The sequence below is a fragment of the Pygoscelis adeliae genome, unplaced genomic scaffold (genome assembly GCF_000699105.1).
Source record: "Pygoscelis adeliae isolate BGI_AS28 unplaced genomic scaffold, ASM69910v1 Scaffold160, whole genome shotgun sequence".
Lineage (NCBI taxonomy): Eukaryota > Metazoa > Chordata > Aves > Sphenisciformes > Spheniscidae > Pygoscelis > Pygoscelis adeliae.
Genome location: NW_008824035.1, coordinates 6,354,926 through 6,368,295, shown reverse-complemented (window position 1 = coordinate 6,368,295; position 13,370 = coordinate 6,354,926). Strand labels below are relative to the sequence as shown.

General features: G+C 39.8%; 1 protein-coding gene across 1 annotated transcript in view; it reads left to right on the top strand.

Annotated features, from left to right (window-relative positions):
- Window positions 1-13,026: 13,026 nt before the first annotated feature.
- ITGA4 (integrin, alpha 4 (antigen CD49D, alpha 4 subunit of VLA-4 receptor)) overlaps window positions 13,027-13,370 on the top strand; it is a 40,282-nt gene continuing 39,938 nt past the window's right edge. The window contains exon 1 of the mRNA XM_009333152.1: window positions 13,027-13,165. Coding sequence (XP_009331427.1) covers window positions 13,027-13,165 — 139 coding nt within the window. The remainder of the gene's footprint in view (window positions 13,166-13,370) is intronic.

Below are 13,370 nucleotides of genomic sequence, written 5' to 3'. Positions count from 1 at the left end.
CTCTGAAATTTTAATGCCGATACTTTTTTTTTCCTTATCTTTTGTACAAATGAATATGAAAATGAAGGAAAAGCAACATCCCTTGTGAATAATTACCTATTGCTTATACTTAACAGTTAGCAGGCATAAACAACGATTAATAGAAAAAAAATGAAATGTTCATTTCAGAAAGCAGTTTCTAGAAGAGCAAACCAATAAAACAAGCTTCAGGGAACACTAACATTTGCACTGAAGTTTCCATCAGCCAACTTGTTCCTTTAAGCACGGAGACATTTGAAAAGCTGGAATTCTTTTCCCTTGTGGAAAGCAGCCCTCTACTACCATTAACTTTTGGGATTGTTCTATTCTTCTCTATTCATTTACCATAAGCCTGAAGTCCTACAGTCACTGCAGTCTTCTAACGATTTTAGAAGCACTGGATTGTCCTTTCTATGGAAAAGTCTCACGGAGATTTCTTTAAAAATATTTAGCATTTTATGGGTATATCAAACTGAGTGACCATGAACACTGGACCCAAGTATCTTTTTTGGAGCAGAATTGTACTACTGGACTAACACATGTGGCTTCCTTAATTTCAAAACACCAGAACCCCTGGAAATACATAAAACTAGAGCTATTTGATTTCACAGTCTTCAGAAACTGCATCTAATGACATTTTCAAACCATGAAAGACGAACAAGCAGCCAACACAATGTGAATATTCAAAAAGCTTCTGAAAAAGGAGATTACGCAAGTCTAAGTTTTGGATTTTTAATTTCAAAAAAGTAGACATTACTGGTCTTGAAAACTAGAAGTAATTAAAAGACTGGATCTGGACAAGAAGAAAGATGGGAAAAGCAACGCAGACATCTCTGCACATGATCCAGTTAGGTTCAGAAGGCTATAACTGTATTCATGCAGAGATATACCCAACTCATAAGCTTTCCAACATATAAAAATTTGGTTGATTGTCAGGTTTGCTTATGTAAGCCTTATTTACTGTTTCAGATAAGCGATAACTTTGAAAATTACTAAGTGGCAAAATGGTCAAAATTATCTGGAACAGATGAAATTACCACAAGCAAACTCATCCTTTAACTTATTTTTTTATAACTGATGACTGCCTTTTTAACTCTATATTTTCATACATTTTGTGTTTGTAAAGACCTTTACTCTTGACTTTGAAAGTTTTGCTGTCAACACATGAATCACTGGGACACGAGGGGGAATGTTTAGTGACTTGTTCCTCATAGTAATTGCTACACATTTATAGCAGAAACAGAGTTTGTTCAGAAAGAGATGTACAATATTACACTTCATTCTACTTAACAAGAAGAAAAATTGTAACTTTTTACAAAACAGAAGGTTGATGATACTGATACGATACAGTAAAGACATTACAACACACTGTATCATTTCAAAACAGAAAGATCTTGGGAAAACTCACTTAGATAATCTATTTTTCATACATTTTGCCAAGTATTTATGTAATCATATTTTAAGCAAATATGCCAGAATTTTTGTGGGGGTTTTAATTAGAAGATCATTTTTCATTAGCCAGAAAATCTAAAAAAAAAACCACACTGCAAAGCACATTAATCTGATTCTATCTAATGATTATGCTTCAGTCTTCACACAGTCCCAGACAAATACACAGATGGGCAAAATTGTGGCCTAGTTGAAAACAATGGAAAAACTCCATTAGCTATTAAAAGAGCTAGAATTTCAAACTGAGACTAACCTTAAATAATGAATAGTATGGGCAAATCTTTGCTTTATTAAGTGAAATGCCAAACAGCTTTTATGGCTACTGAGGGTTACAGAGACATGGCCCATTGCTGAAGATGTTCAGCATTTGTTAGCTCTAGATCTGAATTTGTTTTCCTGAGAAACATACAGTTTTGTTTCAGCTACACAAAATGCATATTCAACATCTTATTTTTACCCATCTGTGATGACACTTGAATTCTGCTTTACTTTTCTCTGAACTGCCTTCTGTGATCACAGTAAGAAGAAAAAAAATTTTTAGATAAGCAATACTCATTTCTCAAAACAGTTATTATGTCTTATACCACAGGCATGTCTATGATGCAAACTGCATGCTCATTTATGGTCAGTTTGTGTACATGAAATAATCTTGACTGTGAGAATAAAGAGAAAACTGTGGTTCAGATATGTCACAAGAAAGAAGATGGCTCAGTTATTTTTGTTCTCTTCTTATGTGGTAGGTTAATACCCCTATCATTTTTTATATAAAATTTTAAGTGCTATCACATATGGCTTATCATGATGCTTAAATATAGGTGTGGGTTTTTTATTAGTACATCTTTTCACTTGCTCTAAAATTATGACAGACCATGAAAAGATAACTGTACTCTGCCTAAAATAAGAAAATACTTTGTTCTTAAAATTATGATGCATTTTCATATCTCTAATCATAAATACTATGCTGCAGATTCTTCACTCACCTTGTCTAAAACTGATACAAATTCATATATTTAGGACAAGACCCTCAGCCCTTTTTGAACTCTTCAACCCTCTGTACAGCCCAGGGAAGTTTCTTATGGGGAAGACATAGTAGGGAAGGGTTATCAGAGGCAAGATCACAAGGTATAATACTGAGCTTGTAATAGCTGTAAACCTCATTGAGATATTTGTGTAGCCAAGAGTTGGATCCTTTGCTTATATATCATATGAAAAATTCCACATCACTTTAAACTCCGGAAAAATCAAATAATGTGTGGTTTCTTACCGCTTAGTTATGAAGAACTAGCTTGACTCTTCTGCAGGTACTAGACCTTGGTTAAGCCTTCTTTCATCATGACTCTCGTGGTAAGCTGCACCAAAAAAGTAAAAAACAAAAGCCAACTCAAGTTTTAGGAAACAAAGAGAGTCAAATAGAGAACATTTACATGATATTATATAAATCCATTCACTTGTACCTTGAATATTGCCCTGAATATTAATTATACCTCGAATTTTATAGCCCTAGTCCCTTTACACTGAAAGCAGTATTGTGGAATTGGAAAAGGTCTGGAACTTTGTGGTGGGTTGACCTTGTCAGGCTGCCAGACACCCACCCAGCTGCTCTCTCATTCCCCCTCCTCAAACAGGACAAGGGGAGAAAGTATGATGAAAAAGCTTGTGGGTCAAGATAAAAACAGGGAGAACACTTACAAGTTACTGTCATCAGGAAAAGAAGAATTGACTTGGGTGAAAATGATTTAATGCCAGTTAAAATAGATTTGGAGAGTGAGAAAAAAAGACCAATTAAAACACCACCTTCCCCACCACCACAACTTTTTTCCCCAGCACAACTTCACTCCTTAATTCCCAGGTCCTCTACATCCCCTACCCACGCCCAAGAGGTGCAAGGGGGATGGGGAACACAGGGTTACTGTGAGTTCATAACAGTCCCTCTCTGTCCTTCCTTCCTTCTCACATTTTTCTCCAGCTCCAGTGTGGGTCCTCTCCATGGGCTGCAGTTCCTCTCCATGAGCCCCAGTTCCTTTCCATGGGCCACCCCAGTTCTTGTCAGGAGAACCTGCTCCAGCATGGGCTCTCCAGGGCCAGAATTCCTGCCAGGAGAAGCAGGTCCAGCATGGGCTCTCCAGGGACACAGTTCCTGTCAGAACCAGCTCCAGCATCAGCTGTCCATGACCCACAGTTCCTGTCAGGAAAAATCTGCTCCAACATGCGCTGTCCAGGGCCACAGTTTCTGTCAGGAGAACCTGCTACAGTGTGGGCTCTCTAAAGCCACGGTTCCTGTGAAGACAACCTGTCCTAGCGTGGGCTCTCCACGGGCCACCGTTCCTGTTAGGAGAACCAGCTCCAGCATGGGGCAGTTCCTGTAAGGAGAACATCCTCCGGTGTGGGATCTCCATGGGCCACAGTTCCTGTCAGGAAAAATCTGCTACAGTGTGGGCTCTCCAGGGCCAGAATCCCTGTCAGGAGAACCAGGTCCAGCATGTGTTGTCCAGGCCACAGATCCTGTCAGGAAAATATGCTACAGTGTGGGCTCTCCATGGGCTGCAGTTCCTGTCAGGAGAACCAGCTCTAGCATCAGCTCTCCACAGGACACAGCTCCTGTCAGGAGAACCTGCTCCAGCATGGGCTCTCCGTGGCTACAGTTCCTGTCAGGAAAACATGCCCCAGTGTGGGCTTTCCACAGTCTGTAGTTCCTTCAGGGCATATCCACCAGCTCCAGGGTGGGGTCTTCCATGAGCCACAGTCTGGATACCTGTTATGGCGTTTTCCTGTCCACTGGCTGCAGGGGAGTGTCTGCTCCATCTCCTGAGACACCTCCTCCCTCTCCTCCTTCCCTAACCCTGGTGTTCGCAGGGCTGTTTCTCGCTCTTTCCCCCCTCACTCCTCACTGCCTGTGCAGCGTTTTGCCCTTTGTTAGCTATTTTCAGAGGCGCCACCAGCTTCACCGACTGGCCCAGCCTGCAGGGAGTCCATTGAGGAGCTGGCTGGAACCGGCTGGAACTGGCCATGTCCGGCACAGGGCAGCCCCTGGACTCCTCCCACAGAGGCCGCCCTGCAGCCGCGGCCCTGCTGCCAGCACCTTGCCATGGACACCCAAAATGACCTTTCAGCAAGCACTCAATAAAGGCATACAGCTTCCATGCAAGGAGTTACGAATTAGGCCAAGCCTCTTCAGCCTGGGGAAGAGACGGGGGAGCAGAGCGTGGGGAACACGCACAGGCCCTGGTTACACCTTGAGTCTTCTGGTACAAGAGCTCAGGGAGAACAAATACAGCTGGGGGAACCAGCTTCAAAACAAATGTTAGGAGCTCATTCTTCATGCATAATCAGGAAAACCCTAAGTGGAAAATTGTTTTGGGTACTGAGATCAGGAAAGTGTCCGTGGGGGAGTATCATATCAGTTTTTCCTGTCCTTGCCATGGTCTGCCCTGGCAGCCCCTGCAGATAGGAGCACTGGCTTGGGCAAACCCTTGGTCTGAACCAGAACAACCATTCTTAAGCGTTTAAATGACTAGCAGATTTCACCATCTATTAAACATAACGATGCTCCCAGGTGTACCAAAAAGCCAGTGAAGCTAGGATTCTCCCAAAATTTGCACAACTCAGTCCATGTTTCAATCATTTATTAACTCAACTGGTTTTCTCCATTTAATAGAAGGCAGGAAAATTATAGAAATCAGTCATCTTATTTCCACACATGCAAAGCTGATTTGAAAGAACTAGCTAACAGGTTTTATTGCAACTCTCTAGAACATAAAAATCTCTGCAGAATTTTTTAGAAATTAAAAAGGAATAGATTTCAGTTCATAAATTAGGCAATATTCTCAGTATTTTCTGTGAAATTCTCTAAATTATACAAATTCAGTCAATCACTCTCTAATCAGGATATTTACGTATGAGCTGAACTTTAAGTTCACTAAAATTCAGAGCTGTGCTATAGCTGAACACATGCTTCCATGGTCTTCCAGGACATGAGTGATTTTCTGAATCATTTGTGTTATTGGAGTTATTAAATAATCAGTTTCACTGTTCATTCTGCTCCTATATAAACGTTTATGCATTTGGCATAAAATAACTGATACATGTGTCTTTACGGTTCTCTCCCACAAAGAAAAGGATTATCATGCTTAGTTGGAAGCAAACCACAACTATGTGGAAGACAGACATATGGCCTTTCCTTGACTTTTGGAAGTACTGTCTCATTAAAACGAAAAAACATGGTAGATCTTACTCCTTCCTTAGGAAATCACCAATGTCTTAGATTTATAATATAATATTGTTTTTATAAGAAGGCTCTTTTGCCAAAGCTTTTCTTTGTTAAAGCATCTTGCTTATTGTGTTGCTGTAACACACAATTGTTTTGGGAGTGATGTATTTTAGCAACAAAGAGCTGAATATCATTCTTCGATAACAGGAGGAGCAATGCAGTCAGGGTATTCTCTTCTCAGTACAAGCTATACTGTGAGGCACCTGCTCAGGTATGATAAGCACTCACTGAAAAAGGAGAACAACTTTTTTCAGACCTGATCCCTATGTATATAGGGTGTGTAAATTTTTAGAATAAGTTAATGAAAGAGTATAAGAGTATGCTATGAATGTTCCAGGCCCATTTTGCAACAGAAGACATACCCATGGGAATATGAGATGAAAATACATATGTACATAGCTCATACATGTATTTTGGGTGTTGAGTCTGTAAAGTTTGCAAGTGCACAAAAGGCTACATATATTTCAAACACATCCAGCTCTGATTACAACAATTCAGAAAGAAATTGAGAATTAGGACATGTCAAAATCAAAGCCTAAAAAAGAAAATATTAAAACTACTACATGTACTACTCTGAAACAGAGCCAAGACAACTCAGAGAAACTTCTCTAAGTAGGACAGCAGCTGATTGTTTCATTTCATTACAGGTTTTATAGCAACAACTTGTAACTAATTGTTTATGGTGCCTATTATGTAGATCACTATACAGAAAAAAAAAATAACCCAGGTAAATAGACACAGCCTACTTCAGCAAAAAACAGGAACAGGGGCAACTAAGTTTACCTGGAAGTGGATGAACTCTTAATAGTATATTCCCTATATACTTCGTTTTCTGCCTAGTATCAATATTCATACATTTTTCTTGAATATGAGGCTGTAACTTCAAAAAACCTCTCTTGCAGACTACACAATAATGATACTCAAATTGGACTTGTTCCTGCAAGCCAACAAAAATTCTTTACATTTAAAATGTGAGGGTCTAAACTTTTATTGGACCTGATTACTATGAAATCATAGATACACAGCTAGCAAATAACTACTTATGAAGGTAATGCCAGTACCAAGGACATTTTAAGTCAACATTTTAACAACTAGAGCTCTGATAGCTTGCCAGAAAGTTTTTGTTTTCCCTAATTTTTAAAAAGGTTTATAAATCCATGAAGACACATTATGGGGAATGGATGGTTTTTGTAGTCATACTAAGAGCATCCATGGAAGGAGCACTAGAACAATATTAATATACATACATAACATACATAACAAGCTAGAACAATCTCTTTTTTTAACCTCCTCTGAAAAATTCCAGAAATCTTATATTGCATATGGCTATACAAAATCATTGAATTTTTAGTGCCTTCTACCATAATTCCTTCTTATCATAATTTTGTCCCGGATTTAGCTGTGGCTTGTCTTAAGCTTTTCTCTGCAACTCTGTTGACATCTCAGGGCTGGCTCCTGGTTAGAGATGCCTGCTTCCATCCTCACATAGATTCAGAGTTTGCGAAGTAATAATTTTTGTGCATATCTAGGATTCCATGCTAGCATCAAAGAAATGACCATTGGGTGAGAAATATTTCTAATATACTCTCTCAGGAAGCAGAATCAGACATAATGATTACCATGCTTCATAAAGGTGGCCTGGAGTCCACATTCAGAGGTATGATCTCATTGTGATGTTGTCTGATGAAGCACAGTATCACATCCTGGAAAACATAAGTTATGGTATCCTGAAGACAAGATTGAAATTGGACTGGCATTTCCTCCAGATGTTTCCTTTCAACAGTTCTCTTCCAACAAGTGTTTTGGTTTGGGTTTTGGGGTTTTTTTTCCAAGAAATAAGGGGGTCTTATGAGTTTGTTTCTTATATGAAACATAGCCGTTGTCACTGCTGAAAGAACATGCTCTGCACACAACGAAAACCTTCATAATTTGGGGGTTGTTTTCATAGTGCTCACTTTTCCTATGGGTCCAAAGGCTTTCAGCCTCAGCATCGTTTGTCCCACAGATTCTAAACTATTAATTGTCCAACTTTCACCAATCATTTACCATGCCTATTTGTTGTTACAAATTATTAAGAAAAAAATTAAAAAGAAAAGAGAGAGAGAGAGCAAAGAACATCCCACTCCTCTCAAAATACTCAGTCATTCAAGTATCCTTGAATGGACACCTTTGGAAAATAACAACTATTAAGGCAGCCCTGTGTAACATAACGGTCTTGTCATATTGACGTATGCACATAATCAAAGGCTGATACAAATTGAAACTGTCATATGTCCAAGTGATTTTGGTCTAGTGATGATAAGTGCTGTATAAATTCATAGCTGAGTACAGAACTGATACTTCTTGTCAGCAAAACTAATATCCACTTTGATCTACTTTAGTTAAATAACCAAAGTTTCTGCTTTTAGCTTGTCCTCTGGTTTATCTTGCCTAGCAGAAGCAACAGACCAATGTTTAACTTAAAGTTGCTTTGCAGCTAAGAAATAAATCTAGGCAAAGCTCTTGTGGATTCTGTTCCATTCCCATTGCACCCAATCTCTTCAGCAGACATGTGGAACCTATGGAAGACTAGAAATATGAAAAAACTAGAAACTCGCAATATCAAGAGATAGTCAGGAATTTTTCTGTGGAGAGATTAATATGTTGAAATGGAAATTAGTTGCAGGAAAGGGTTGATTTAAAGAAATTATTCATTTTGAAAAAATTAAAACTAAATAATATTTTATGTTGAAATTCTCTGAATGTACATATTTGCTTTTCATGTCAAAATAACTGTATCAAACCTAAACTATTTGTTTTGAAACGTGAAAATGATGACAAATGCTACAACAGCGCTGATCCAGACTTTTGCAATGGAAGACACAGAGATGGCACATGAAAACACTCTTCGTTTGAATTTGAGATGGGAAAGTTTCAAAAGCTCAGCAATTACTTTGGAATGGGAAAAGAGGTTACTGCCCAGCTCCTCCCAAAACTAATTATTTATGGTTGGATCTGATCTTGCAACTCAAAAATCTTAGACAAAATTCTAAGGAAGAAAAAGGATATGCAATGCATTTATCACACATACACATATAATGATTAATTTCCAGTCTTACCTATCTATAAATCAGAATGCAGTCATTAGTTAAGCTGTTGTTAACTATAATGATCTATTGTTTGCTTCTCGTAGTCCGGATGCCATAGTCATTGTCCGTATGATGCAATTATAAGCTTAAATATTGGAAAGCTCTCTTGGAAAGCCTGTCTTTACTTCACCAACACAAGTGTTCAAAGGAAGAAAAAACTTCTTTAAAGTATTTCCTAAAAAGACATCACGTGAGCGTGAAGACATTATTTGTCGATTAAACGAAAAGCTTCTTCATCTTTAACCAATTCTAAATGAAATTCAGATCTCTAAAGAGAACATAAGCAAAATGATAAAAATTAAGACCCGTGCTAATATTAGCTGCTTTTTGGTGCCTCAGACATCTGTGCTTAATTATACTTGTCAGTGGACAATATATCCTCTTTGTGCAAGCTCACATGTATCTTACAGCAGAGGGAAGATGAAGTTTCCTGAAGACAGTCTTAGGGGTAAGTGTAACAGTATATTTGCCTTCTATAATTTCTCAGATGACAGCGTATGAATAATAGACTTTTTGGCCCACTGCCCTTGTTGGGGGGTGGGGAGGGGAAAGCTTACAGAAAAAAAAAGACATAATTCTGGTCTGCCCAAACCTCTACATTTACCATGTTTCAGTGAATTACAAAGGTTTAGAAAATTTCAATTTGAAATACCAATATTTAAGTACTTAGAAAATTTCAAAATGAAACTTTCAACTCTTTCTAATTAGGACGGGAAATCAACCACTGATAGTTTTTATTTCTAATTGAGAGTAGATTTGGAGACACTCTTCCATAAGCAGTGGTAGGCTTACATGACACAAAGGAGAACAAGGACAGACACAGCTGGAAGCAGGCATACGCATGAAGATTTTTAGGAACGTGTGCTTTCCCTTGTATTTGCAACACAGTGAAAGCACTCATGTGATCAGTCACCCAGCATCAGCCCATACACAGGACTTGATTTAATACAAATGCCTTCCAAGTTAGGGAATCAAAAAGGGAATAGTACTGGTTACACAGAAGAAAGCTACAGACAGACATTCAGAATGAATATGTTCTTCCTACAGCGATTTTCTTTCCCTTCTTCTCACCAGCAGTGGGATGTGTTACAGGTAAGCAATGCTGACAGAGGGATTAAAGACCCGAAACATTGCTTCTCCCAAACTGAACACTTATGGGGAAGGCAAGTTTGGTTTTTTTTTTCCAGTGACTTCCTTTCACACCCCTTCCAAATGCAACAAACTAACGCATGAAAATATCAGCAGTAGTTACTACCTCAGAATTGCATTTGAAATATTAAATCTTGAAGGACCATGTATGATCCTATATAGAACTGTATGGTCACCTTGTTCACATGATGTTGTATGTTGACATTTATGGCGCCAGTAAATCAGGTTTACTCTAATATAGCTCTTTTTAAGCTGGATCCCTCAGGACATAGGCAGAAGAGTATTTGGACGAAGATGCCTGAACTCCAGCGGAGATCAATGCTGGGGAAATGGAATTCTGCTTCCATATTAAGGTAGATGTGTAGGCTTTAACTATGCAGACTCCTGCCACTTCTAGAAAGTTAAGGCTGTTGCCTGAGAAAGCTCCTAAAGCTGCAGCACCAGCTTAAATCACCCCACTAAAACAACCAACACAACTGGCCAGCCACACAACATATGCACTGCAAATCTGATCTAGTTTAGGGGTTTTGCTAGGTTGTTTTTAACCCAGATCACTTCTCTGATCTGGTGCGCTGCTCAGACACAGAACAGTATCAGTGTAACAGAGGCAGCAGTATGATTCAAGAATGAGCAGCAAGAGATGAGGACAGTCAGATGAACGGCACACATCTGTTATAAAAAATGCTTGCCAAACTGTGGACTAATACACTTTCTCACTTAACAAACAATCCCAATAGCTTCTCTGAAATTGCCTTAGATGGTGAACCAATGTCAAGCTGAAGAGGAAGTCACTGTGATATTTTGCTTCTAGCGTTATTAACTCACAGAGGAGTATGGGAGATGTGCTGTCCAGATTGCAGAGTGGCAAGATGTTTTGGGAAGAACTTCTTTTTATTATTTCAGGATAACAGCTTTATATATAAAAATATATATTTTCTTTGTAAATACAGGTACTTGGCTTCCAGTGTTGGTTCCACTTATTCTGTAAGTTCTCCTAATCCCTAATAAAACTCGGGTTCTCTCTCTATTACATAATTTTGTCAGTTTTGCATTGATTTTGCTCTCTGCCCGGTCCTGCACCTGATCAGCACTAAAAACCTCAAATATTTCTCAAAATATGGATTTCTCACACTCCAGTAGATCTATGTTCCACTGATTTCATTGATATCTGGTGGATCATGATCACATCTACTCTAGCACAGTCTAGGAGACAGCAGACATGTTTCCTTGTGACAGGTGAGGTACAGTACAGTTCTCATCTGCGTCACATAAGCAGGTATTTATATGCTGATAGCTGAATCCCACAGCTTTACCATCTACCTTTTCCTGTCAGCTAGGATCCCTGCCACCAGCTCAGTGCCCGCTTTAGCAGTCCAGGGGCCACTAGACTGGAGGTTCTACAAAGTCCCTATAACTTTCAGCAGTGTCTCTCTTTCCCCAAACTCTCCCAGCAATACTGGTCTCAAGAGACTGTAATTTGTCTCTGAGTATCATAAGCAGCTTGCACACATTTATCCCTTGCCTATATGACACTCATTGATCAGCTACAATGCCAAGCGTGAGGAACAAGTCACCTAATCAAGGGTTAGGGTGGGGTTCTCTCAAATGGTTAGAAATACAGCTGCAGAGAGACTGCTCAGATGTAGTCACACGGTTCCTGCATCAGCTATTTGCAAAATGATAGTCTTAAGATTGATCTTGAGAGAAAGCAGAAGGAACAGAGATGTTTAGGACACAAACCTGCAAGGGAAAAAGAGTCTGGGAGACTGTTCCCTTCTCTGTCATTCAAGGGATAGAGCTTTGTGTCCAGTTTTGTGAATAAGAAAAGAACCCAGGAATTGTAATGATCTCTTGGAGAAAAGCCTTGAAGTCCCCCAAAACTGGCTAAGTGGTCAGGGTGGTGGTAAAACAATGTTATGATTTCCTACCAACTAAACCACAATTTAGCATTTCAGTTTTGAATCATGCTTGTTTTGCTGCTTTCAGAATGACGGTGAAAACTTCTTGACTGGTAGAAATGCAGATTCACAGCTGCTGTTGATCGTTTTAACTCCTTTGATGTCAGTAGTTGGAAGGGAGATGAATAGCAGCTGAGGAGCTATTTAACTCCTTTACACGAAACAGTCACTGCTCCACATCAGTGTGATCCAGGGAAGCCCTCTGATGGTTCTAGAGATGGGGACTTAAAAAAAGATACACTTCTGACTGACTGACAAACTGTCAGATCTTGTAACATGCTGATGTCATTCCAGGAGCTACAAATCTGCATGCGCTTAGAATGACAAGATGTATCACTCCTGCATTGCCTCAGTTGCTTTGGTAGTTGCTCAGCATTTTGCAGAAATGTGAAACTTTCCACATTTCCACCAACTGAATGGAAATGAAAGGGGGTTTTATTCCATGAAGCTTAAAACTCCGTGCTCTGAATTTCCATTAGGGGATGGTACTCTACTATTTCACAGTTATTTCTAATGTGTATAATATTTGATAGTTGAAATGATACTGGACTTGTCTTCCAGATACAATAAGTAATCTCAGTAACTAAACTTTTAATTTTGAAGAAGTGCGTATGTTCTTGTTCCTCTGGCTCAAAATACCATTATATATAGGTTATCTGTATACATGGATTATTATAGCAGCAGGGAAGCCCTGGTATTCAAGGGACTCCAGCGAGGCAAGGTTTATAGGTAGAAGTAACAGCCTTGATTTCAGTATGCGCACAATTGAGCTAAATCAAGAGTCAGTGACTGACTTCTGAAAACACACACGGTAAAGCTCCTCACTAAGATCAAGGGATACTTTTCAAGGCCTGCTAAATATCAGATCTCTTGCATGATGCATGTTTTTCTTTGTTCCCATGCTGTCTGGAGGAACGGCTGGTAACTCTGTCAGCAACTGAAGAACTGCACAGGAATGTGAAAAAGTTACTCTAAAATGTAAAAAAAGCGATAGGGGGTTGTTCTGATTTCATCCCACGCAGAAGAAAGTCATCGGCAGCAAGCAGTCTTGCACAGCATGGGTAGGCCGGGCTCAGGACTGTCCCCTGCTGCTAGGGCACTGGTTTCGGGACTCAAATACCCACCCCGCCAGGAGGAGGTGGCAGGGAAGACCCTTCTCAGCGCAACGGTGGTGTGGCAAGGCTTACAGCATAGGGGTACGGGGCTTTTTTCTAAATCTGAAAGGAACATGCAAGCTTCGCCACATAGTTGCCCTCCCAGAAGACGGGCCTGCGCTTAGCTGGAGCTCCCCGGTTGGTGCTCAGGAGAGATGGGGTCTGGGAGCAGGAAACTGGGGCGGGAAAGTCGGCGGGGAGTTTTTAGGAAAAGCCTGCCGGCTCTCCCTTCCCCCTCCGCCGCCAA